General features: G+C 42.6%; 1 protein-coding gene across 5 annotated transcripts in view; it reads right to left on the minus strand.

Moving 5' to 3' along the window:
* PGR (progesterone receptor) overlaps positions 1 to 24,398 on the minus strand; it is a 74,742-nt gene extending 50,344 nt beyond the window's left edge. For all 5 annotated transcript variants that reach the window (XM_074984552.1, XM_074984524.1, XM_074984543.1 and 2 more), the window contains exons 1-3: positions 22,811 to 24,398; positions 20,562 to 20,713; positions 503 to 619 (exon numbers count right to left, since the gene is read on the minus strand). In XM_074984552.1, coding sequence (XP_074840653.1) covers positions 503 to 619; positions 20,562 to 20,713; positions 22,811 to 24,075 — 1,534 coding nt within the window. In that variant the 5' untranslated portion in view covers positions 24,076 to 24,398. The remainder of the gene's footprint in view (positions 1 to 502; positions 620 to 20,561; positions 20,714 to 22,810) is intronic.
* Between the last annotated feature and the right edge of the window lie 3,455 nt (positions 24,399 to 27,853).

Consider the following 27,853-nt stretch of genomic DNA (forward strand, 5'->3'; position numbering starts at 1 on the left):
ATGGTTCCTAACATTCTGTTTGCTTTGCTGACTGCTACTACATACTGAGTGGATGTTTTCAGAGAACTATCCACAATGACACTAAGATCTCACTCTTGAGGGGTAACAGCTGATTTAGTCCCCATCATTTTATACTTACAGCTGGTATGTTTTCCAATGTGCATTACTTAACATTTATTAACATTAAAATTTATATGCCATTTGGTTGCCCAGGCACCTAGTTTTGTGTGATCCTTTTGAAGTTCTTCACAGTTTGTTTTGGACTTGACTATTTTAAGCATAAAAAGACTCCTGAAAGAGATTTCATTTGAAGGTGTTCTTATTCAGAAGAATTTAAAATTTAAAACTATTTAAAACTCACAGATAAATTATCCCAAAGAAAATAATTTTGCTTAACGTCATGTCCTTTATTTAAATCACTGAAGTTCTAAAATAGAAATACACTTGCAGCAAAGATCTTGAGTGGTTATTTTTTGGGATGCAGACTTTATAAGAATCTTACCTCCAAGGACCATGCCAGCTTGACAGCACTTCCTCAAACGACATGCTGGACAGTTCTTCCTACGAATTTTATCCACTATGCAGTCATTCCTTCCAGCACATAAGTAGTTATGCTGTCCTATAAACAAGAAAACCCAGGATTAACACAATGTTTCTGATTGTGTCAAGACTGTAACTCAGCGGGTGTACGGTAATCCAAAAAATTACAGAGAGGCTGACTTTCCTATTACAAGGAACACTATAGAGTTTTTAACATTCTCTTTCAGATATGATCAGCTGATACTGTTCTATTGTTGTAATTGTAATTTTCACTTAATGGTTCACCAGTCTTCTATAGTTCCAAAATAGGAATGAACAATCTATACTGTTCTTGTTACTGTACAACTGACATTTTTTTACATAAATCAGATAATAGGTCAGAATCTGGGATTTCTCTCTCTGTTTTCTGAACCTTATTTTTCTCCTTTTTAAGTACTGTTTCTCCTTTTCTTAAATCAGGGCATGTGGCTCTTTAAGAACTTCTTTATGGCTCCTGATGCTGTATAATTGCTACGTAAAAACAAAACCTTCTGACTACTTTCAACAAACAGTGGACGTGTAAATGCCCAGAAAATGAAAATCTCATCTCTAAATAGCAACCAATATGTGATCTTGAAACATTGGATAACTCCCCCTAGCATCCTCCAGAGAGAGAGAGAGAGAGAGGGAGAGAGAAGGTTCAGGAGTGAAAGTCAGGAAGACTGTGGTGCAAATAGACATATGTAAAGTGTGAGGAAATAGAATATGTAAAAAGTTTGTGAACGTCCTGCAGTAAACACATATTGCATTACGATCATTGCACGTGCACTGTTCTTAAAATAGACGTTCCAAGAAGTATGGTTTGACATTATTTATTAAAGACCATATTGTACTCACATGCATTGTGCCTGTTAAATTACTGAGGTTTTCACCAAATTGGAAAAAATGATTCTTCCTCTTATTTTGGTTGTCAACCCCTGTCCTAGGGTAATTGAGAGTGCTTTCCTTTGTGGGACTATTCCTCCCACAAGGCCTATGCCTACAATGGCCCTCCCTTTCAACAGGGGCATGCAAAAACAGCTAACTGAAAATGCAAACTGGGATGGTTTGCATATTCAGTGCCTCATTTGCATAATGATGGCTACTCGCCATTCCAGACGTGCTGTTTTCAAAAGCACCCTTCTTCCTAATTTTTTCCAGGAAGACAACAGACCTCAGCCAGACTTCCCAAAAAAATTTGGGAAGAAGCGTGCTTTCAAAATCAGGGCAACTTTGAAGGAACCCCAACTACATAGCTATTTTTATTTCACAATCAGAACTTTTGATGGGCCAGGTGGTCACCATTGTGCAAATGAGGCACTGAATATTCATCTCAGCACCTCATTTGCATTTTTGAACGGCCTTCATTTACATGCCCCTTCTGAAACAATGGCCCCTGGGAATAGCGCCTATTTCAAAATAAGCCATAGTGCATCCAATGGCTCTATTTCAAAATAGCCTCTGCATGTGTAGATGCTGCATTTCAACCCAGCTAAGTGCTATTTCAAAATGCATTTTGTGTGTAGCAGCATTATTTTGAAATAAGCTATTTTGGAACAGCTCTTCTGGAATATTTATTTCAAAATAAGGCTGCTGTGTGGACATACACTAAGGTTGTGTCCATACTACCACCCTCCTTCGAAGGAAGGATGGTAATTAGGGTGTTGGGAGTTTACTAATGAAGTGCTGTGCTGCATATGCAACACTTCATTAAGTAAATTTCCCCCCACGGCAACTTCAAACTTTTCAATCTCGAAGTACCGGCTCGCGTCTAGCCACGGCTCACCCACTGGTACTTCAAAGTGCCTTTAAAGGGACTTTGAAGTTGCCCTGGCACTTTGAAGTTTTAAACTTTGAAGTACCAGCTCGTGTCTAGCTGTGGCTCACCCGCCGGTACTTCGAAGTTGCCACAGGGTGGAATTTGCTTAATGAAGTGCTGTGTATGCAGCACAGCACTTTATTAGTAAACTCCCAACACCCTAATTACCATCCTTCCTTTGAAGGATGGCGGTAGTGTAGACAAGCCCGAAGACAAGGAGGCTATGCCTACACTTGCCTCCTTCTTTGAAGGGGGCATGGTAATCAGGTTGATGGGAGATTAGTAATGAAGTGCTGTGATGCATATGCAGGACTTCATTAGGGTAATTCTCCCCCGCAGCAACCTTGAAGTGTCAAACTGTGAACTGTCGGCATGCCACGTACGCATGGGCACTTCGAAGTGTCTGTGGCTACACGGCATGTCAGCACTTTCAAGTTGCCTCAAGGGAGAATTAGCCTAATAAAGTGCTGCATGTGCATCACAGCACTTCATTACTAATCTCCCATCAACCTGATTACCAGGCCCCCTTCGAAGAAAGGGGCAAGTGTAGACACAGCCGGTGGCTCAGGGAAGCCTCTTACTAGCTACAATCAGGTTTGTTCACTCCACTAACATCCACTCCCTTTAACTCTACCCATGAGTTTCAGATTCTATTGCTCCCACCTTGGAAAACATTTCAAATTCTATTATAAAATGTTCAATATTTTCTATAATCTCCTGAGTCAGGCTTTTACATGTAATTTCAATAAATTAGTATAATTAATATAAAAAAACTCTGAAAATTTAATATAGTTGGAGCTAAAATAAGTGACTTAAAATATGAAGTAATATAATTATGCTCTATTTTTTCTAATTTGACATCTATCTCAAAAACATAAATGAATTTCAGTTACACAGATGAATTTCAGATATAAATGCCTAACCATCATCTCACACTAATAATTGTGCTTTCACAGTTAACTGAAACAGGATACTGAGAAATATTGCTCACTGTTTGACCTTTATATTTAAATTCCAGAATCTCACTGAAGGACAGCACGTGTGAGTCAAAAAGGCAAGATATGCAAGATATCTGGTTAATTCAAAATTACGGAATTAACCCTCTAGAAAGTTTGTACAGGCTTTTAGTGAGCATACTAAAAATATTTACTTGAATAGATTTTATTTGCAGTCTCTCAAACTTTGGACTTCCCATGTTTTTTTTTTTGTTTTGTTTTGACTGTGTGTCTCCTCTGTAATTATTAATGATTTGTGTCACAGTCAGAAGATGTAGCCCGAATATCAGGAAATCCCAACACAGGGAGGTATTTGGCGAATGAAACATTTACTAAGGGAAATGATGAAAGCCCAATATTTTCAGATATGAAAAACTAGACTGATTAAAATGGAAGAAAACGCACTGCATGAAACAATCCTGCAATGATTGTGTGAGGCCACTGAGAGACTGTATTCTTTGTATTCTTTGCTCCCTGAATGCAGGTCCTGCAAGGTCTTCAGGGGTTAATTCTACAGTAATCGGTGTGTGTCTGTCTCAGTGTTTCAACTAAATGTCTTTTCTAAAAAATTGTTTTGTAATCCACACAACCATTGGGTGTGGTTCACTGGCCCATGTAGCAGCACTCAGATCACTTACAGAGAGATAAAATGGCTCTCCTCTCCAGCCTTAGCACGCAGGCAGCTGGCTTTTTATCTCAAACAGCAGAGGCTCCTGCACTAACCTCTAGAGGTCCCAGGTTCAAGTCTGCCTGATGTTCATTGCAGTTTCTCTAGAACTGGAGAAGAAAAACCTGGAGCAATTACTTCTCCCCTCGTCCCCTCCCTGACTCTAACATTCTGTTTGTCTCTAATGTCCACAACTTTGGCATCATCCTTGACTCTGAATTCTCCTTCCTTTCTCACATCCCCAGTGTCTTGAAGCTTTCATCACTTCTTGCTGTCTTGACTATCACATCTCCTTTCGCTATAGCCTTCCCACCTAGCTCTCCAAACACCAACATAAACAGAATACTGTTGCCTGCCTTGTCACATGTACACACCCCAGCTAGTTTTATTGTTTTCCATCCATTTTGGGATACCGTTAAGATTTCAGTCTTTGTTTTTTAAACTCTTCCTGGACTTGCTCCAACTTTCCTCTCTACTGCTGTTTTTCAGTCATCTAGTTTTACAATCTCTTCTCCTGCTCCATTCACATTCTCCAGTGCTGTTACAAGAGCCTTAATTTTCACTAGCCAAAAGAGAGAGAGAAAAATGTACAAGAATCTGTTAAATCCTTGTCTCCAAGCACATTAAACTATAGCTGTTCTTTGGGTTATATGATTAATCATTCCAGAGTTTGTCTCATTTGGGTCATAGCATCAATTAAACAGAGTATAGGAAGAAGATAACAAAACTTCAGAATAAGAATACTGGTAAGTTAATTAAAATTATAATGCCTAATATGAAATTCTGTACAGAATTTAAGTATAAACTCTGTACTGTACAGAGAAAGGCAGGAGATAACTAAATGCAATAAGAACTCTGCTAATGCAAGTTAACACAGCAATAGCCTTGGTAGCTGAATTGAATTAAGTAAAGGAGAAAAGCAAATTAAAGTATCACGAAGGGTCTTGGATAAGCAGAAACTTTTATAAACAAAGAGTGAAGACTCTTATTTGATTCTGGCCTCAAGAATTTTAGCATTCTGAACACCATAAACATTTCTGTACAGCAGAAGGGACTAAAACATAAGAGAAGTTTTGGTTTTAGTTTAACAGTTCTTGCCAAAAAGAAACAAAATTATTTTAGCTTTTCAAATTTAATTTCTCTTGCCCTTTTATGGCAACATACACTGCATACAGAGCTTATGCAGGCATCATAGGTGCTCTGCAGGAAGAATATTTTAAAGACAGTGAATGTATAAAACAATGGTATCAATAGCTTTTTGTGTTGAGTACAGTAGTCCCTTGAGTTATGTGAGGACTGCTTTCCCTCGTATAACTCAAAGTTTGCATAAGTTGTGGGGGGAGGCATTTTCCCCATCAGAAGTCACGTTCTGTAGCCAGGGAAGCAGCAACATCAGCACCTGGAGCTCCTTTTGAAAGGAAAGTCCTGGGGTTGGGGTGGGCAGTTGCGGGGGGTTAAGGCTGGTGGTGGATTGGGGCTGTCGAAGGTGGGCAGGGGGGTTAAGCCTGGGGTGGGTTAGGGCTGCATTGGGGCAGAGGGGTGAAGTTGAGCCGGGGCCACGTGGCACCACGGGAGGTGGGGGGAAGAGGAGGGCATGAGCCAGAGCCACATACGGGGGAACAAACCGGAGCCGTGCAGCTTGGGGGTGAACAAGAACCACGCAGTGTGGGGTGAACTGGAGCCACGCAGGGTTGGGGGGAGTGAGCCGGAGCCACACGGTCTGAGGGTGAACCAGGGCTGCGCGGTGTGGGGGTGAACCAGGGCCACGCAGAGTCAGGCGGGTTGAGCCAAGGCCAGGGGGAACAGGATTCTGAGTTGCCCTTAACTTGTATTAATGCAAGTTAAGTGCACCTCGAAATCACGCAGTTCGAGGGTTTACTGCATATCTGAATTACTGTGTGCACATAATAATATACTTATGTGAACACTGCCAACTCCCAGTAGAAATCAAACATTTAAATCACAGCACGTAACTAAGATAAAACTTTTCATACAGAAACTGGATTCTCAATCCTTTTCCTGACCTTCTACGTCTCATTTATTTTATACTAGAAGATTTACCTGGAGCTGCTCAGATTTTTCATTCAAGTAATTTTTGTTTTTCTTCATTTAAACCATTGTTCTGAGATGGGTCTTGGTATTAGGGTTTTCGTATGCAGGCTGGCCCATGGAGAGAGGACAACCCAAGGGGAGGGGGAGCAGGTGAGAAGTGCCTGTCGATGGCCACTGCAGCTATTATTGTACATGTTTCCCAGGAGGAACACACACACACACACACACACACACACTCTCTCTCTCTCTCTCTCTGAAATATATAGTAGATAACAATTTAGCTGGCGCAACAGATTTATAACTGTCCCAGTCCACATCTCGGGCCCCTTTCTGTCCCCCCCGGTGATCACTGTACAGAATAATTATCCCTCCAACCAGACCCCTCCCTTTCCATTTTATGAGAAAATCAATTCCAGGCAAACCCCCTATCCTGGCACAGCCAACCCTGACCTGGCTTTAAGTTATGATAAGAGGAAGCTGCATATCAAAATTGGTGGTTCTAGCTCTTACTGTTTAGGACATGTTCTTGAACAAATGGACTCACAGCCAGCCAGCCAAAGTCTCTCAAATATATAGAAGACAAGCCTATAATCCACAATTCCATCCTACAGTTTTAGTGACCTAAAGTGGGGCAGACGGCCTCAGTCAGAAAGTACCAAAAGAGTGAAAAAATTGTACACCAGATGTAAAAGAGAGCAACAAACAGAAGTGAACAACTCCCACTCCATATGATCTGAATGACCCAATGGATGATGGGACTCTGCACAAGTGGCAGGGTCTATCCCATTAGATTGCAAGGCAGAATCAGGGTCAGCTGCAGTAAACAACTATTTAATGGCTTCAGCTTGCAGGGAGACTACATGGAGTGGTATGGCCTTGAGTGGCAGGTTTACTTATTCTGCCTGGTAGGCATCTGGTAAACTGTTGGGCCGTGTTTACACATGCACGCTACTTCGAAGAAGCGGCGCCAACTTCGAAATAGCGCCCGTCATGGCTACACGTGTTGGGCGCTATTTTGAAGTTGAAATCGACATTAGGTGGCGAGACGTCGAAGTCGCTAACCCCATGAGGGGATGGGAATAGCACCCTACTTCGAAGTTGTACGTCGAAGTAGGGCACGTGTAGACGATCTGCATCCCGCAACATCGAAATAGCGGGGTCCGCCATGGCGGCCATCAGCTGAGGGGTTGAGAGACGCTCTCTCTCCAGCCCCTGCGGGGCTCTATGGTCATCGTGTGCAGCAGCCCTTAGCCCAGGGCTTCTGGCTGCTGCTGCGGCAGCTGGGGATCCATGCTGCATGCACAGGGTCTGTAACCAGTTGTCAGCTCTGTGGGTCTTGTGTTGTTTAGTGCAACTGTGTCTGGGAGGGGCCCTTTAAGGGAGCGGCTTGCTGTTGAGTCCGCCCTGTGACCCTCTCTGCAGCTGTTCCTGGCACCCTTATTTTGATGCGCGCTACTTTGGCGTGTAGACGTTCCCTCGCAGTGCCTATTTCGATGTGGTGCTGCCCAACATCGAAGTTGAACGTCGACGTTGCCAGCCCTGGAGGACGTGTAGACGTTACCAAAATAGACTATTTCGATGTAGCGTGCACGTGTAGACGTAGCCTTGGTGAGACAGTAACACTACAATAGTCGGCAGATTACAGTCATAAAAATGTGTTTTAGTACAGATGTTAGGTGGGGTGAAGACTAACCAACACTGATCAAAGGAAGATATCTACTGGATCTCAAACAAGTGCTTGCCTCTTGATTCCATACATTTTTTTCTGTATTCTGGATATGGATAATTAACGTAAAGACAAATTCATCTGAGCTGAGCGGTTAAGTGTCATTAAGCAACAACTATTTGCAAAGGCATAAGTGCTATGAACATAGACCATAATCAAGGAGCCAACATGAGATTAGAGAAATATAGTGCTGCCCCTGCAGCCTGTTGATATCACAGCAACAGATACAATTCAGTACCTTTTGAAGCACCATCTGACCACCCATCATGAGGATATCATCAGTGCCACAGGAAGAATACAGAGAATTGCCTGACAGATGCCATCTTACCTAAATAATTTCAATTGGTCTTGCATGTAATTTTAGCTGTACCTAGACATTATCTGACCGGAGTCACCTCTTGGAATTCTGTAAACCAAACTGCTTTTCACTACCTGAGATTACTTCTGTTCCATCTGAAAAGATATTCAGTGCAGTAGGTGAAATTTCCACTACTATATGCTGCATAAAGGCCAACCGAGGAAAAAGTTTAAGAGCTAGCATTTGTGCAACTAACCATACAATCCGTCAGCAATAATGGCCAGTCAAAACAGAGTCTCTGCCACTTCCAGTCATAACTCTGGTAACGCCCTCGGACTGGCAAACTTGTTAGAAACAAATTGATGCTCAAGCTATTAAATTTCAATTTTGTCAGCCATTTTGGCTACTGGTCTTTCACACTGAATGCTGCATAACTGTAAATCCTTGTTGATTCAACTGTAACACCTCATTCCAATTCCTCCTACAAATTCTATTTCTGCCATCTTGCTTGCAGGAACTGTGGAAGCTGAAAAAGTAAACAACAAAACTAGCAACAACTGCCAAGATGTATATCTGTGTCTTAATGTTGGTTTTATGTTTGTTACTGGCCTGCTTCCCCACCCTTTCCCTAAAGCATTCTTTATCCTAGTTGGAGCACTGTTTCAAGGTTAGATTTTAAGCTTGCCAGAGTCTAAAATTAAAGAGTTTAAGCTTTCAGATCTTAACATTTATTTTAATTTTTGCGAGGCTTCTGAAATGATTGTGATCATCTGCAAAATATAATAATAATAACCATCATAACACTAACTTCAGAACCACTGCACACGTGTGTGAAAAGCACCTTTGATCTTCAACTTCAGGTATTTAGGCTGCAGGCCCAGTGATGTGGGGGTGATACAAGGGGCAATTGCCTGGTGGACTAAAGGGGACCCACCACTGCTGCAGCCCTGCCCAGACCCTTTTAAATAGTGCTGCTGTAGCAGAATGGTAGGACTGCAGGGACACCTGGAGCTTGGATCCATGGAGTTGCAGGGCAGGAGGGGTGCCCAGAAGTTGTAACCATGTGAGTGAGTGGGGAGGAGAGAGCTGGGCTGGGAAGGGGAGGAAAGAGTTGAGTTCTGGGATAGAGCTAGACACCGGACTGCAGGGAGTGAGAGATGAGGGGGTAGGAGAACTGAGCTGGCAAGGGAAGAGAGTGTAAGGGTAGGGGGCAAAGGTAGGCAGGGGGAGCTGGGAGAAAGTACTTGAGTGGAGGGGGAGGGAGTACAGGACCACTGCGGGGGCAAAAGTGGGCTGGGGACCGAGCAGGAAGGAGCTGAACTGGGCACAGGAACACTGAGGGACAGAGCTGCGATGGGGGTGGGTGGCATAAGGGGAAGGACCCAAGATGGGTACAGGTACACTGAGAGGCAGAGCTGGGCTGGAGGGTCATAGAAGGGAAGGGGCAAAGCTGGGCCCAGAAGGGTTGGGGACCAGAGCTGGGCTGGCAGGGGGCAGAGAGAGAGAGAGAGAGAGAGAGAGAGAAGTCTGGCACAGGACTGCTGGGGGGCAGAGCTATGCAGAGCTGATGGGGATGGCAGAGAGAGGAAGAAGTGTGGAAGGGGCACCTGTAGGCAGGTGGAGGATGGGGTTGCGATGGACCAGGGGGCCCTCTTATTGAGGGGTAGAGCTCAGGATTTCCCTGAGTGCTGGAGCTTGTAAATCTGTCTGGCAGAGGTGGGGGCAGGAAATTCCTGTCAGCAGGCCTGTCACAGTGCATTTATGGAGATTTAAGAACTCTCAGGGCCTGCCATGCATGCCAGACCAAATCCTGTTCTTAAGACTCAACCTTTGTGATTGAACTGATTGTTAGGAGTCTTGCAGAGTCTGAAGGAATTTTCACCCTGACCATGGAGCAGCTGCAGATCCTCTTCATGGTACCAGTCCAATCATGGGGAGAGAGTTGTTTCTGCAGCCCTAACAACCCAGCTCCTCCCTGCATGCTGTGTCCATAATACTCCACTCCCAGAAAAAGGCCTTCATTCTATCAAATTTTCTTATTGGCTTAGATGCTTATTTATATTCATATGGGCAGGAAGGAACAAATTTGTTTAGTCTGGTAATATTCCTTATGCACAGCATGGTTTTTAACTCTTGTGGTAAATCTACCTATCATTATGAAGTAGAAGTGGATGGGCACTGTAACAGTCTGTGAATGGTGTAGTGGGAGTAGGACTGGCATTCATCAGTCCCAGAAGAGCCTTAGGTCACCATTTCAGCCCAGATCCTCCCACATGCAGAAAATGACTATGGCATCAGCAATCCCTAAAGGCAGAGTTAGTTAAACTCAGGCAAGGGGAGGAGGGGAGCGGAATCTGACAGGTGACTTAATTGTTTGTCCCATTTTTTGAATGCGTCCCCACGTGCAATTTCCTGAACAGAAATGTATTTTCCCACCTTCAACTCAAAATATATGTTATAAACTGTATAAAAGCAGATGAACAACCACTAGACTTATTTTGAAAGGGTGCCCAAAGGATGTCTTAACAAACCAATAATCAATTTCCTCATATGCATGCTGCAATACCACCTGTTTTACAAGTCTCAACCATTTCACATGCAGGCAGTTATTCTTCCTTAGCATGCTAAAGTAAGTATCATCAGAGGCCAAAGGAAAACATCTGAGTTCAGGGAAAAGAAAAGAAAAGAAAAGAAAAGACCTTCATTTAGAAAAGATAGAACTTGCAATATTATCTGAAGTTTAACTAAACTTACATGTGCTTTGCACCCCTAAAGCATTTACAAGGGGTCACTTGGATCACAATCATAGAATCATAGAACACTAGGATTGGAAGGGACCTTGAGAGGCCATTGAGTCCAGCCCCCTGCCCCAATGGCAGGGCCAACTACTGTCTAAACCATCCCTGATAGACATCTATCTAACCTGTTCTTAAATATCTCCAGTGATGAAGATTTCACAACCTCCCTTGACAATTTATTCCACTGTTTGACCACCCTGACGGTTAGGAACTTTTTCCTAATGTCCAACCTAAACCTCCCTTGCTGCAGTTTAAGTCCGTTGCCTCTTGTTCTATCCTCAGAGGCCAAAAAGAACAAGTTATCTCCCTCCTCCTTATGACACCCTTTTAGATACCTGAAAACCGCTGTCATGTCTCCCTTCAATCTTCTGTTTTCCAAACTAAACAAGCCCATTTCTTTCAGCCTTTCTTCATAGGTCACATTCTCTAGCCCTTTAATCATTCTTGTCGCTCTTTTCTGGACCTTCTCTAATTTCTCCACATCTTTCTTGAGCTGTGGTGCCCAGAACTGGACACAATACTCCAGCTGAGGACTAACCAGCGCAGAGTAGAGCGGAAGAATGACTTCTCGTGTCTTGTTTACAACACACCTGTTAATGTATCCCAGAATCACGTTTCCTTTTTTTGCAACAGCATCACACTATTGACTCATATTTAGCTTGTGGTCCACTATAACCCCGAGATCCCTTTCTGCTGTAGTCATTCCTAGACAGTCTTTCCCCATTCTGTATGTGTGAAACTGATTGTTCCTTCCCAAGTGGACCACTTTACATTTGTCCTATTAAACTTCATCCTGTTTACCTCAGACCATTTCTCCAATTTATCCAGATCATTTTGAATTATGACCCTATCCTCCAAAGCAGTTGCAACCCCTCCCAGCTTGGTATCATCTGCAAACAAAATAAGCGTACTTTCTATGCCAATATCTAAATTGTTAATGAAGATATTGAACAAAACTGGTCCTAAAACAGACCCCTGCGGAATCCCACTTGTTATACTTTTCCAGCAGGATTGAGAACCATTAAGAACTACTCTCTGAGTACGGTTATCCAGCCAGGTATGCACCCACCTTATAGTAGGCTCATCTAAATTGTATTTGCCTAGTTTTTTTATAAGAATATCATGTGAGACCATATCAAATGCTTTACTAAAGTCTAGGTATACCACATCTACCATTTTTGCCCTATCCACAAGGCTCGTTATGCTATCAAAGAAGGCCATCAGACTTGAATGTAAGCTGCAAGACAATGACTTGAATGTAAGCTGCAAGACAATGTTTGAGCTGCAAATGACAGAAGTCTGAGATTCCACAAATCTAATCATTTAATTCCGTTCCAAATCATGTGACTCAACTAAATTTACCCATTCCATTGCACAACCATTGTAGTTACTGGAGACGCATTTTTAAAGATATTAGCTACAGCTGCACTACAGCTATCTGTCGACAGAAGTCACTGTCGGGAGAGTTTTCCTGACAAAACTTCTGTTGACAGAACAAGACCGCACACATAAGCCTATCAGACAGGTGCTCAGATCTGTCAACAAAGCAGCCGGACTGCCTGGCCTCTGTCTCGACAAAACAAGCACCCAACAACAGACAGGACTGTCCATTGTTCTGGATGCCATGTCTGTTGAGAGAGCCCCCTCTCCCCCGGCCAGGGCATCCATACAGATTTTTCGTTGACAGAATCTGTCAACAGCAGCATTATGCCTCGTGGCTGACAGGCAGAATGCTGCCAGTGAAATTGCTGAGTGTTGTCACCAAACTTTCAACAAAATGCATTTTGTGTGGATTTTCCACTGGTTTTGTTGGCAAAATTCAATAGTGTAACAGTAGCCATTGTTAGTGTCTCAGTTTGGCCATTCAGTTGCAGAAGATTCCTAGACGAGAGTTAGCCCATATGGTCTTTTTTGTTTATGCCAGTGTTTCCCAAAGTGTGGTCCATGGCCCAATAGCAGTCCTTGGAAAAAAAATATTGGTCCTTAGAAAATATACAAATTATTAAGCACGATGCTATTCATTTGGTACATTTTGTATTTTCCCGCATAATTAAGATAATAAATTAGGCACTTAAGTATTTTATATCGAGATTTATATTATTAGGTGCTATTATTATTGTGAATAAATAATAAACAGTGAAAAATTATTCATTTTTCATACTTTTTTATATGTGTTTATAATTTTTGGGCCACAAAAAAAGGTTATGAAAAAAACCAAGTTCCAACTATATAAAGTTTGGGAAAGCCTGGTTTATGCTATTCCATATGAGAAATATTACCTCTATCTTCATGCAATTGCATACCAAAGACACAGCCCATTTGGCAGTACCTTTCAAATTTCTTATTCAGTTGCAAGTTTCTTAGAAAATATCCTGAACATAGTTATTTGACGCTGTTCAAAAGCTCCTTTCCAAGCATTCACTGTGAATTATAAATACATGTTGGTTGTCGGCTCACCAGCAGAACATTTTTGAGCACTTCTTAAGGGCCCTTGAAATTGTCACAAGCTTTTACAGTAAGTAATTTTAAAAAAAGAAACTTAGGAATCTGTAACTGAAAGAAATAACACTTAATTTATTACTTTTTTTCCTGAAGACTTCTAGCTCTTCCTAACCTTTATATTTTTTTCTTCCCTCCCCTCGCTGTCAGCACGACCCTTTCCTTTTTTTCCTGCTGCACCAAAGTCTAATTTTTCCCGATTGCAGTTTTCATTTTCAGGTTTTAAACATCTGCATACTGGACCAAAAGGCATGCTCTCCAGTATGACCTCCCTACCCTGGAGCATGATTCCCTCCAAAACTGCTTGCTTGAGTCCAGACCCAGTAACGTACACATGTTGAGCAAAATATTCCATTGTTGCATGTCTGTTGAAAGCTGCTTTGCTTATCAGTAATGCTGAAAGGAGGACAAAATTTACTATTTCACAGACTGGCAAGGAAGTTTATGTTTGAGAAAGGAATTCTTTTTTCTAATTAACTAACCTTGAAAATGAGAGTTAGGCTATTCTCCTTTAGAACTCTGATAAGAGCAGAACATACAAATTCTACAAAGCCCAACCTTCAGACTCATTGGCTGACAAATGAAAAACTGAGAATTAAAATGATTTAAAGTCTGCACCACAGCAATCATTTTTATTTTAGTAATTCACTGCCTATAAACTTCAGAAAATAATTTCATTCTGCGGTTGTACAGTCTTTTTACTATAGCTCTTCATACAGGTTTACTTCAAATGTATGCATCTACATGCTGACCACGCGAAAATATCTAGTTACCACTACAATAAATAATTCTTATCTATCTGAATTTCTTGGAATGGAGTTTATACTGATGTTTAGGCATGATAAGACACACATTTCAGCTAAAGAAAGACTAACTAGACAGAATTTTTAAAAACAACGAGGAGTCCTGTGGCATGTTAAAAGACTAACAGACGTATATGAGCATGAGCTTTCATAGGAAAAATAAAACAGAAAAGCTTATGCCTAAATAAAGCACCTGACAAACTAGTTTTTACTCATGAGAGCTTATGCACAAATTAATCTGTTAGTCACTAAGATGCCACAGAACTCTCCATTGTTTCTGCAGATACAGACTAACAAGGCTACCCCTTTGAAACCAGAATTTTTAACAGATCTCACTTTCCCCATAAGTCAACACAGTTTTTTAAAAGGAATTTCAATGCATTAACTAGATTCAGAAAAAAATGCTGCATGCAGGAGATAATGGCTACGTCTACATGTGAAGCCAACATCGAAATAGGCTATTTCGATGAGTAACGTCTACACATCCTCCAGGGCTGGCAACGTCGATGTTCAACTTTGACGTTGCGCGGCACCACATCGAAATAGGCGCTGCGAGGGAACGTCTACACGCCAAAGTAGCACACATCGAAATAAGGGTGCCAGGCACAGCTGCAGACAGGGTCACAGGGCGGACTCAACAGCAAGCCGCTCCCTTAAAGGGCCCCTCCCAGACACAGTTGCACTAAACAACACAAGATACACAGAGCCGACAACTGGTTGCAGACCCTGTGCCTGCAGCATGGATCCCCAGCTGCCGCAGCAGCAGCCAGAAGCCCTGGGCTAAGGGCTGCTGCCCACAGTGACCACAGAGCCCCACAGGGGCTGGAGAGAGAGCATCTCTCAACCCCTCAGCTGATGGCCGCCATGGTGGACCCCGCTATGTCGAAGTTGCGGGACGCGCAACGACTACACGGTCCCTACTTCGACATTGAATGTCGAAGTAGGGCGCTATTCCTATCCCCTCATGGGGTTAGCGACTTCAACGTCTCGCCACCTAACGTCGAAGTTAACTTCGAAATAGCGCCCGGCGCGTGTAGCCGTGACAAGTGCTATTTCGAAGTTAGTGCCGCTACTTCGAAGTAGCGTGCACGTGTAAACACGGCTAATGTGTGAAAAAAGCCACTGTAGACAATTAAAGATGACTCAATCAATATAATATGTCAGAAACTTTTAGAACGCAAAGTACTTAATAAAAAACCCCAGAAACAAAAACCAGAAAACAGTCAAATTCACATTTGCTAAGAAATTTCCTTCTGTCTGTACTCCATTAAACAGTAGCTATGAACACATGTTGTGCAGAGGAAAACAGAAATATTAAGCACTGTGTCTGAATCAGTTTATACCAATAAAGTAAACTATTAAATAACAGAAAACTATTCCTAATCATACGTTAATTTATCATAACAATATTTTATGAAAAGTGTATGAAGAGTAAAGCCGTAACTGTGCATTCATGAAGTTGAGTATTTTATTTCACTGTTATTTTAAAAATAAAACAACAGTTTAGAACAGCATTACAGTACATAAGAACTCTAAAAGGTAATGCTACATCCCCATGAGGGAATAATTGGGATAGCAAATTATTTTACAGAAAAAACATACCCGATTTTCACCTTACCTACCATGAAGAACTTTCAAAACATTGTTTTTATTGTATTTTTAGTAAAATATTTAGGGAGTTCACTCTTACTGACAAGCTATTTTACTACATTGGTTTATGACAAGTGAATTTAGTGAGAGAGGTGATTAACTCTAAACTATATAGACAGCAGGGGGCTATTCTTTTGCCTATAAATGACTACGTCTACACTACAGCGGTCTGTTGACAGACGTTTTGTTGGAAGATAACTTCCAACAAAACTTCTGTTGACAGATTGTGGCCAGACAGCAAAGCGGATTGAAAAAGCAATCCACTCTGTTGACAGGGAGAGTCCAGACTGCCCATCTGCTCTCTCGACAAAACTGCCAACCAAAAGCATGGCAGACAGGGCTCTCCAGTGTCCTGGAAGCCCTGTTTGTCGACAGAGGGCCCCCTGGATCGTCCACACTTGCTTTCTGTTGACAGATTCTGTCAAGAAAGGCATTCTGCCTCCTGGGGAAATGTCAGAAGGCTGTCAATAAAAGTGCCACATTCTGTCAATAGAATGCATTTGTAATGTGGACACTCCACAAGTTTTGTCGACAAAATGCTAGTTTTGTCAACAATACTTTAGTATAGATGTAGCCAGTGTTGACATTATTCCCTTCTTCAGCAACTCTAATGATAGTCTATCAAGCTCTCAATCAAATTCAGGACTGAACTCCTGATATTGAAACTTCACCATAAATTTGCAATCTATGTCAGACTGTATTACTAGCTACTTGTCCCTCCTGTTCACTTTATACATCCAGACTCCTTTCTGTTTTCCTCCCTTATAATCTTTCATTATTCAAAAGACTTCACTTATAATATTCCAACTTTTTGAGTCACTACAGCACTCTGAAATGCCATCATTTAAAAATAATCTCTCATGATGAAATCATTTTGTACCAGCAAGTATGAAAATGCTACATAAAGCATACATTGTGTTGTCCACATAAGAGCATGTACAGACACACATTTTTAACATTCATTCTTCTTCTATCTACTGAATATTCTCAATCTGGAAAGACTACCCCTTACATGAATGAACACTCTATTAAATAAGATGCTGGCAAAGAGGAATTCGTCACAGATTTACAAGAATGGATGTTTAGGTATAAGTGACCATGACATTATTAAATTTATTATTTATAAGCAAAATAAAATCTGACTTAGAATACAAAAGGCAAACTGTTTGCAAATATGTTGCTAAATGTAAAAAATTCACAATCGAGTAGAGCACACTGGTTAAAAACAACAATGTGGCTTAGATGGGGAAATTAAAGTAGCTGTAAAATTTTTAAAAATATATAACAAATGGAAAAAAGACACATTCATAGTAATTCACAGGAATCAGAAACTGGGAGCTGTATACAATTGATAAGGAAAACAAAAGGACAAAGTAAAAATTCATGGCTGGCATGAATAAGGACAATAAGAAGGTGTTTTAAAGTATATTAGGCACAACAGAAATGCTGACAATGTTACTTGTCGATTACTAAATGGAAATAGTAGATTTGTCAATGACAATACAGAAATCGCAGAAGTGTTCAGTAGCTAGAATAAAACCAAAGGAAGTATTCATATCATACAATGGTGAAATGTTTTCCATGACATCAGTAATTAAGAAAGATGTTAACTGCAGCTGCTAAAATTAGACATTTTAAAACTATTAGATTTAAAACTTACATCCAAGAATTTTAAAAGAGTTGGCCAAGATGCTTTCTAGATCATGAATATTGATTTTCTGTAAGTTTTGGAACACTGGAAAAGTTCCAGAGGATTTGAAGAAAGATGGTCAAAGGTTATTGTAGTCCCATCAGCCTCACATCAGTATTTCATGATACAACAGAATGGCTGATATGGAACTTGATTTCTAAACAATTAAAGGAAGGTAATATGCTTAAATTACCATTCAATATGGGTTTAAGGAAAATGATCTTGCCAAATTAACATGTATTACAAAATACGTTGATTAAAAAATAGAATAATATGCAATCTACATGGCACACATTAATTAAAACCAGATCTCTGACAGGTCTCAAATCGTTGTTGCAAACAGAAAATAATCGAGAAGGGTTTCCACAGGGATCTGTTCTTGGTCTCATGCTAAATATTTTTATCAATGAGCTGGAAGAAAACATAATTACTGATAAAGCTTGCAGATGACAAAAAGCAAAAAATAATGAGGATACCTTACTGACTGAGAACAATTTGGTAAACTAGGCACAAATAAACTATGTGTGTTAAATACAGCCAAAGGTAAAGTCGTATATTTATCAATAAAAAACATTGGCCATAATTCCCGTATGAGGGAACCCTATTGTGGAAAGCAATTACCCTGAAAAAGGCTTGTAGAACATGGTGGATAATGAGCTGAACATGAACTCCATGTGCAACATTTGAACAAAAGAGCTAATGCTATGCTGGGAGGTACAAATAGGGGAACATCAGGTAGGTGTAAATAAGTTATATTACCTCTGTATTTGGCACTGGTGCAATCGCTACCAGAATACTGTGTCCTGTTCTGGTATCTACTCTTTCAGAAGGATGTTGATAAATTAGAGAAGATTTAGAAAAGAACGACAAGAATGATTAAAGGACTGGAAAATGTGTCGTATAGTAAAAGACAAGATTTCAATCTATTTAATTTGTCTAAGAGAAGAGACTATGAACTGATCACAGTCTGTAGGTTGCCCCTACATGGGCAACACACACCTTCTTCATCTAGCAGAAAAAAGTATAAAATCTAATAGCTAAACTGACAGAAATAAGGGGATTTTTCTTTCAGTGAGAGGCATTAACAATTGGAAAAATTTACCAAGGACAGCGGGTGATCTATCATCACTGTAAAATTTTAAATGAAGATTAGATGTTTTTCTAAACAATATCCCCCAATACGGCCACAGTTTTTGGAGTGGAAGCAGGAAGTTGTATGGCCCATATTATTCAAGAGATCTGACTGATCACAGTGGTCCCTTCTGGCCTTAAAAATCTATGACTCTGTGAAGAGTTTGCAACAGACGTACTAATATTTTATTCATAAGGTATTCATCACATTTATCAGAAACGCTTTTATATTACATTTATGAGTAGATATGTCTGCTTGGGCAAATACACCTGGAAACTATGTTTGTACCAAGCTGATTTCAACACGTCAAAAAAAATACAAATGACAAAATTTTTCTTTGCACTGTATTATTCCTAAATTAGACTAGGTGAAAAATTGACTTTCTTGAACTGTTGTTGTAGGTATTTGGTGTACTTAGTATATTTCTAAAAATGAAGAAAACTCATTTATGTAATTTAATCAAGAAAATGAATTAATCAAGTCAGCAAACAAGGTGCCTAAATATAAACATGTCTGTAAGTGCTTTGCTGAATTGAAGGCTATCATATTAAGTTTAAACTAATTTTACAATATGCCTGACTTTTAAAAGATATGACACTTACAGAATAATAAACACAGACTACACAACAAATTATAGAACAAAAATTAGTGTTTCATCTAGCAAAGTATGTTCTTTAACTTGTTGTCCTCAACTTTCAGATAATCTTTCATTTGAAGTCTAAACTAAGGTAGGGTCGCAACATTCTTGAGGATTCTGTGTTGAGAACCCTCGCGAATGATGAATTTTACAAATATGGCAGCCACTGGTGTTCCCTGTCCCTGATCCCTGGGAGGTGGCAGCCACTGGCACTCCCCTACCCGGAAGCACCAGGAAGCGGCAGCTGTTGGCACTCCTGCCCAGAGCCCCAGGGAAGTGGCTGCTCATGAATAATTGAATTTGCAAACCTTAAGCTCACAAACTTGGGGACCCTACTATACATAAAGTTTAACAAACTTTATGGAAAGCAGTATACAATTATTAAAGAAAACATACTGTAACCAAGGCTTTTGTGTATATGCAGAAGTCTAGTATACTAGTTTGACATGCAGAGAGGATAAACAGATAAAAGGCAAGAGGTAAAACCACTGAAGAGTATATTCCTTCATTTAGCATCTTGTACTGTCAAAAATATAGGATCAAATCTTGCATTTTGTACACATTACTTATTTTAACAGGTGTGTGCACATTTTGCGTACACAAGACATACAGGATCGCACATGCAATCTGATTTAAAAATTGAAACCAAGCATACTTTCTCCACTGGGCAGTAACTTATTTTCAAAGTTAAAAAATTAATTTTGCTTTACCACCTCAGACTCGATTACCTTATTCACGTCCTCAACAGAAAGTATAACCAATATTTTAAAACTGTTATTATTTAAGGGCCCAATTCTACATGCCATAAACAAGAAGAACTACCACTGATTTAATGGGAGAATGAAGCCAATGGGAATTTTTATTTGCGTAAAGAACATAGCTTCATACCAAGGCTGTTTTTTGCCAAGCAGCAATATTAAAATATTTTTAAAGTGAAGCAGGTATTTAATAACATTTCATGAAGTCAGCAACAGATTAAGAATTGCAGGATTTGTATAAGTCTCTGCCAAATCCACAGCCCAAAATAAAACAAGACACATAATATTAGAAGTATAGCACATAATATTAATATTATTAATTTACCACACGCAGCAAGTATCTGCTTTTTTTCTCAAGGACAAAACATGACTGCACTAACATTTACAAAGATCTGGTTTAAAACTAGATAAAAATAAAGTGCTTATGTGCTCCAGGAACTTTTATTACAAATAATTAGAAACAAAAACATCTGACCTACCTTCCATCGCTCTCTTAAAGAAGACTTTACAACTTCCACAGGTAAGTACGCCATAGTGGCACCCAGATGCCTCATCACCACAGATCAGACAAATCTTCTGAGGTAATGACTCAAAACTGTACTGAGGACTCTGACCAACTTCAGTATCTGGCCTTCAAAATGAAAGGAAATTAACAGGAATGACACAGACCCCTGAAGAAGATTCACCGTTGATCTGGGTCACAGTGATTTCAGTTCCAAAGGAAATTAGATAGTCCTAATGCTTACCTTTTAAAACTAAAGGCCATTTGATATGGATAGAAGAAAAATAATTAAAGTCGTTCCAGCACTGAAGGTGTTTTTGCTTTGGGACTTGGATAAAAGGCATAGCTTTAAAATACATTAGCTAAAATGTTTAAGTACTTCAAAAACTCTAGTGTAGGAGAAAAGTATTTTCACATGTTTTAGCTACTAGATAGGAAAGCTAGGTTCTTGCCTAGAGTCTTCAAAATAGATGTCCGATCCTTCTTTGGGTCTGCTCATGCGAATAAAATCACCGCTATGCAAGTTCCCTGGTTGCTGAATCTAAACTATCTTGAACTGAAACTAATTTAACTTAAGCAGCTCTTTCCGTAGGCAATGGGTAACTGGCCCTCAAGTTATGCAGATAATTCATGAATATCATAATTAATATCCCCTAATTCATTGGCAGAATTTTCATTTTTAACTCATTTTAATGAGCACAAAAAAGATAATAAATAATTATTTATTGACGTATTTCCCAGCTAAAAAATGATTTATTCTGCTAGCAAACAGTTATTTACTCAAAAACTAGAAGTGTATTTAACATTAGTAAATTTTCTAAAAATGCTGTAATATTTCTGTATATCAGATTTATACTGAGCCATTTTATGTAACAATTTATAAATAAATAAACTTGATCAGCATTTCTGACATTGTCATGTTAATTTCTGCCTTGAAATTGAATGGCTCCTCTAAAATCATGCACGTAGGTTTTAAAGAAATACGGAATCATAAACAACATCTACCAGTAAAATACACCACAGCAGTTAACTGCATATAATCTGAATGAAATCTTTACCTTTTAAGGGTTTTGAGAAATGATCACCTGTTACTCCATTACACAGTAACAAGCAACATTGTATGCATTATAATATATATAGCCTCATTTGGATCCCACAGGTTAAACTTGCTACAGCATTTAAAACTTCACTGTCACAAGAATACGATTGGAGAAACTGTAGTTCTTCTAACATGAACTAAGATTCCAAATATGACACAAAGCACATAGCAAAGGCAAACACACTTGTCTTATAAATGCATGCATTTATTGTAAAAGCTCTTTGGAGTTGTGATCAAGTGACACTCCTTTTCTTTCATTCTTTTTGTTCTGTTTCATTATCTCACATTCTTTTTAGAGATTCTTTTTATTGTGAAACTTATTCTAACAGGTGTAATATGCCTCTAATAAAAAACATTTCACTTAAACTTCCCTGAAGTCTTTTTTTCCCCAGAAGTCTTCACTTTAGGCACAGCCTTTGGGATTTCATCTGATTTAGCACAGAAGAGTGTCAGGGCCACATAGATCAGCTGAATAACTAGCTTAGCAGCATCCTCTGTAATAACTTTTTGCCACCGCTGTGTAAAAGTAACAGAGAGGTAGCTGTCTTAGTCTGTATCCTAACAAAATCAACCAGCAGTCATGCAGCACTTGAAAGACTAACAAAATAATGTATTCGGTGATGAGCTTTCCTGGGGCAGACACGCTTCTTCAGATCGGGAAACAGTGAGTGCTCTACTGGAAAGGTCTTATTTCCAAATGTCATTTCCAGTACAGCACTAAGACCTTTCCAGTACAGCACCTTCTCCAGATCTGAGCGAGTGGGTCTGCCCCAGGAAAGCTCATCACCTAACACATTATTTTGTCTGAAGAAGCGGGTCTGTCCCACGAAAGCTCACCTAATAAATTATTTTTCTAGTCTTTAAAGTGCAACTTCACTGCTTTTTATTTTGATTATTTTGTTAGTCTTTCAAGTGCTACCGGACTGCGGGCTTGTTCTGTGCAAAAGCTCCCACAAAACATCACTCCCTCCGAATTAAGGTCCAAGACCACCACCCCCCACGCACACATGTACTTATGAATCCTACTGCAAGAGGGGGAGGGGGGCGCCTGTCGAAGTCAAGGGTCTGGAGAAGGCGGCGCTCTGGGCCGCTGTAGGACAAGAGACCCGCGTAAGTTTCGCTCTTACCTAACGTAGTTGATGTAGTGGGGGTAGACAGGGGGCAGGCTCTCCTTGAACACGGCGGGCTGGAAGCCCAGCTGCTGGTGGCCGTTCAGCGCCTGGCAAAAGGCCTGCGGGCCCGCGGAGGTGGAGGGCAGGCTGTCCCTCTGAGCCGTGCAGCTCGCGCCGCCCTCGGCTCTGCAGAGCGGCTCCCCGTAGGACCCGGCCAGCCCGGACACCTCGCTTTTGTACAGGACGCACGCGAGAGAGGAGGGCTCCTGGCCCCCTGTGCCCTGCGCCGGGACCAGCGCGTAGTCCGGCCCGGCCGCGGCTGCCGCGCCCTTGGTCCCCAAGTAGGAGGCGGCGGCGCCGATCCCTTCCTCCTTGATCTTCAGCGCGGGCGGGAAGTCCCCGTAGCTCTGCTGCTGCTCCTCCTTGGCGGCGAGCGGCGCGTAGGGACACGCCGCCGAGCCCCGGGGGCTGCCGCTGGGCGACGCGCGACGGCCCAGGAAGTAGCTCTCACAGTCCTCCACGTCCAGCAGCTGCCGGGTCCTGGCGGCCAGATAGGCCGAGTTGAGGGGCAGGATGGGCACGTGGCGGAAATCCGACCCCGATTCCGCCGCCGCCGCGAGCCGCTGCCCAGCGGCGCGGGCGGGCACAAGAGCCAGGCAGCCGCCGGAGCCGGCGTCCTCCTGCGCGGGGCCGGCGGAGGCAAAGCCGGGCTCATCCTCGGAGAGTGCCGCGGGGATGCCGTGCGGCCCGGCCAGGCTCTCCGCGGCTCCCTCGCCCTGCGGCTGGGGCGGCCGCGTGGCTGCGGCTGCCGGGGCGCCCCCGCCCGGCCAGAGGGAAGCAGCAGGGAGCGGCGGCGGCGGCGGCGGGGGGCTGCCCAGCAGGGCTGGGGCGGCTTCTCCCCTCGGGGGCTCGCAGCGGCCGCTCATGGGCGCGCCGGGGAGCTGGGCCCCGAAGAGGGACCACGCGGCGGGAGCGCTGGCCTGGCCCGCGGGAGCCAAGAAGGTGTCCAGGACGCTGTCCAGCGCGTCCCGCTCTGCCGGGGAGCCGCCGCCGGGCCGCCAGGAGGGGCCCCTCTCCCCCGCCTCTGGGCGCCGCCGCCGCTCTTCCTCCGCCAGCTGCTCCTCCTCCTCCCCGCTGCCCCGGCGGCAGAGTAGTCCGCGCAGGTCAAGGTCCAGGTCCGCCACCTCCGCCCCCGCGCAAAAGGGGTCACGCTCCGCGCCGGCCGAGTCGTCCCCGGCCGAGGCGGCCGCCCGCGAGTCCGTCGCCTTCAGCCCGCTCATGCCGAGCCGCCGCGGGTTGGGTGGGAGGGGAGCGGGCTGGCCGCCTTCACTTGCAGCCCCGCGCTGGGGCAGCCGCAGGGAGAGCGCCGCTAGCGGGGCCAGCCCCGGGCTTCCCCAGCGCCCTGCCCCTCCAGCCGCTGCCGGGTGCGGGCGAGAGGCGGGCGAGGTCCCGCTGCGAGCGGAGCAGGAGAGCGCGCAGAGCCCGCCGCTGCCGCTGCCGTTGCCGTCGAAAGGGGCGCGGAGGCTGCTCCCGGGGCGGGCTGTCTCTCTCCGGCTGGCGGCGCTGGCAGCTGGCACCGAGCCTGGCCCTGCTCCCCGCCGGGGCACCCCGCCGGTACAGGGAGAAGCAGCCGAGCCCTTAACTGGCCATCCTCAGCTCGGCGGCTGCAGCTCCGCCCCTCTGCGCCCGGCCGCGCCCCAGTCTCCGCGTTCCCTTTCCTCCCCCGCCCCACTTGGGGTTCCCGGCAGCTTATTTCCAAAACAGCGGCGACTTCTCGCCGGGGCCAGGTCCTGACCCGCCCAGCAGGGGGCTGGCGAAACCCTGCTCCTCTCCGGACCTGCCCAGGGGTTTTCTCTTGCCAGCGCCCCGGGCTGGGTGACACCTGAGGTTGCAGATGCAGGGCCCCTGCTGCTGCACTGAGGGGGTAGCTGGGGCCGGGTTGAGCGGTTTTGTGACCCACATAACAAGACCAAGTTGGCAACATCCTTTCTGGCCTTCCCCCTCTTTTCCACTTCATCTGGGCCTCTTTGGCACCTCAGCCCTCCACCCTTTTTCTTAACCTCCTCTGGCTTGTAACCCTTTCCCCCTGCCCGTGCCCTTTTCTGTTGTGTGGTTGCCCGGTTATGACACTTCACCTCCCCTTGGATGTTAAACAATCAGTTAATTTTCCCTAGGCAGTTATGGGAAAGCAGCTCGGGCAGGTTGGAGCCCAAAGAGCAACGAAGTATTAAATTACGTGCAGTGATTGTTCACCCATCCCTCTTTTTTTCATACCTCTTCAACGGATGGGACCTCTGGCCCAGGATCCTACAGGGCTCCTTATAAACAGGTACTTGTGCTTGCACCTTCCACAAGATGGTGAAAAGTAAACTCATTAGCCCCCATCATGCCCCTCTGATTTATCATTTATCTCACAGCCACAGTGGAGACAGGCCATCACTGCAGGTCCTTCTTTGCCGCTGATATTTTTGTTTATTTTTTAGCTGAGCTAATAAAAGGGCAATTACAAATGTCTGGGACCTGGACAGTTCACCTTTCATTTACAGTTCAAAAACATCCTGGCTTGGTTTTGATTGTTACTATCTGAGGGGAATTTTGATGCTTATGTGCAACACTAGCTTGGTGATGTCCATTCAGCTCCATTAAGACTAAAGATTATACCAAAACCTCACTAATATATTTTGCACTAAATGACATCCTTGGCAGCAATCACAGGAAAGAAGCTAAGCATTGAATGATACTGAGAATAAATTACTTCTTTACCTTTAAAGGTGGCTTTTCGTATTCTGGATAGAGTTGCAATGACATGACTCATGGAGAAACTAATCCCCCTATTGCGTATACTTTCTCTTCTCTGAGTATGTGGGGACAGCCTCAAGGACAGACAATCCAGCATCTTTCAGGAATACAATGTTCACTATAAAACTATTTGCTGCTTATCTTTAAGGTATCTTCCAAATGGGAAGAAAAGCCTCTTAGGAGAAAAATACTCAATTAACTTATTCACATGATAGGGTATACAGATATTCTCATAGCTAACACAGATTTTATACTGGACAAGTTTCTAGAAGCAGTGTTGTAAGGTAGGCTTTATGCGATATTATGGATCCATTTTACTTTGCCAATGGCAGCATGCCAAAGACTTAGATGCTGCTGGACTCTCCCTATTTTCCCTTTCAAAACATAGTGGAAAATCTTTTTCTTTTTTGTTTACTTTTTAAATTTATGTAAATCATACTGTGTACAGCCATGTGCATGCTATTTAGGCACCTAGGCCACAGCTACACTACAGCAATCTTTCAAAAGAAGTTCTTCTGGAAGAGCTCTTCTGAAAAAATTCCTTTTGAAAGAGCACAACCACACACAAAAAAGCAGATAAAAATATCAATCAGCTCTTTCGATAGGGAGTATCCACACAGCCCCCACTCTTTCAAAAGAATGGGCCAGGGACTGAAAAATCCAGTGGCATGAGGACTGCTCTTTCACAAAAAGGGACTGTGGAGCATCTACACACACTTTTTTTTTTTTGAAAGACGCTTTCAAAAGAAGGTACTCTTCCTGATCCTGAAGCAGAGGAGGGCTTCTGGAAGAAGATCCACGTTCTTTCAATTTTGGATCAGAAGAACGCATTTTGTGTGTAGACGCTCTGCGTGTTCTTTCAAAAAAGGGCCAGCTTCTCTGAAAGAACTTGCTAGTGTGGATGCAGTCCTATAGAAAAGTGACTTGATTTTAAAGGTGTTGAATTCTTGCATCATTCAGTTACATCAGTTTGTTTTGTGTATGCTCAGCACTGCTAAAAATCAATTATATTTAGGCTCTCAAACTCACATATAAGTATCATGGTGAAATCCTGGGCCTATTAAAGTTAGTTTCAAAACCTGCATTGACCCAAAGAGATTAGGATTTTGCCCCTAACATTTTCTGCTGTGATACAGCAAATGCATTACACATACTTTAATTTAATATTATGAGTAGTAAAAATAAGTATATGCAAAGTGTTTGCAGGATCAGAGCAGAACTCTGCAAATTCTGACCAATGATGTTAAATATAGATACACAAGGCTTTCAAAGGATGCCAAAACATTTTTCAAATTTGTATCACTATAGCTGCATAATGAAAGAAGCTGGCCATAACACAAAGGTTAACACACTTACTTTCCTCTAAAATTGTTGTGGGATATTTTAAAACCCAGACAAAGTGATCAGAATTCTGTTTTTACAATCTGTTCCACAGATACCCCCTAAACACACTGTGCTGGTTTCCATGACCATGCTTAGCCATTATTTTGGACAGAATATTACCAGGTACTGTGCAAGCAATAATGGTTCCTGCCATAACTCAGGTCTCCTGCCCCAATACCAGCTCACTCTAAACTTGCCTTATGAGATTTAGTAAGGTCATAACCCAACATGGTATATGTGCACGTTCAAATATTAGGATAGAAGTATATACAAATCTTCAAAATCATGATGTGCTAATGCTTTAGTGCCAAGACATTGAAACATGCAACTATGGTATGATTTGTTTATCACTTTTTTCCTTGGGCTAAAACACAATCAGCTTTTATATTTGCCCTTCCCTGCATGCCATGCCTTACCCATCAAGAACTGGTTGTCATTAATTTGACTTTCAGCTGAATTACCTCTGGAGACTTCCTTCACTGGCACCTGGTTCACAAGTTTTTCTTTCTCTCCTCCAAATGCCATCTTTCTTTTATTCTTCCACTTCTTCCTCCACCTGTCTCAGAAGCAAAAAACCTAAAGTATGTAGAAAAACAAAAAATGATAACTTAGCATGATGGCCATAGAACTGGGTATGGGAGATCAATATATTTAAGTTCTGTCATCTTGTTCCCACTCAAAAAAAAGCAGTCATGTAGCACTTTAAAGACTAACAAAATAATTTATTAAGTGATGAGCTTTCATGGGATAGACTCACTTCTTCAGATCTATAACATTTCCAGTCCAGAGCCACTCAGTTATCCTTCAGCCCTATGTCCTGCCATATAGGTATCTTTCTCCCTCTAGTTCATCCCATTGCTGGTGTAAGACTGGGGC

This window comes from Carettochelys insculpta, chromosome 1 (genome assembly GCF_033958435.1).
Source record: "Carettochelys insculpta isolate YL-2023 chromosome 1, ASM3395843v1, whole genome shotgun sequence".
Lineage (NCBI taxonomy): Eukaryota > Metazoa > Chordata > Testudines > Carettochelyidae > Carettochelys > Carettochelys insculpta.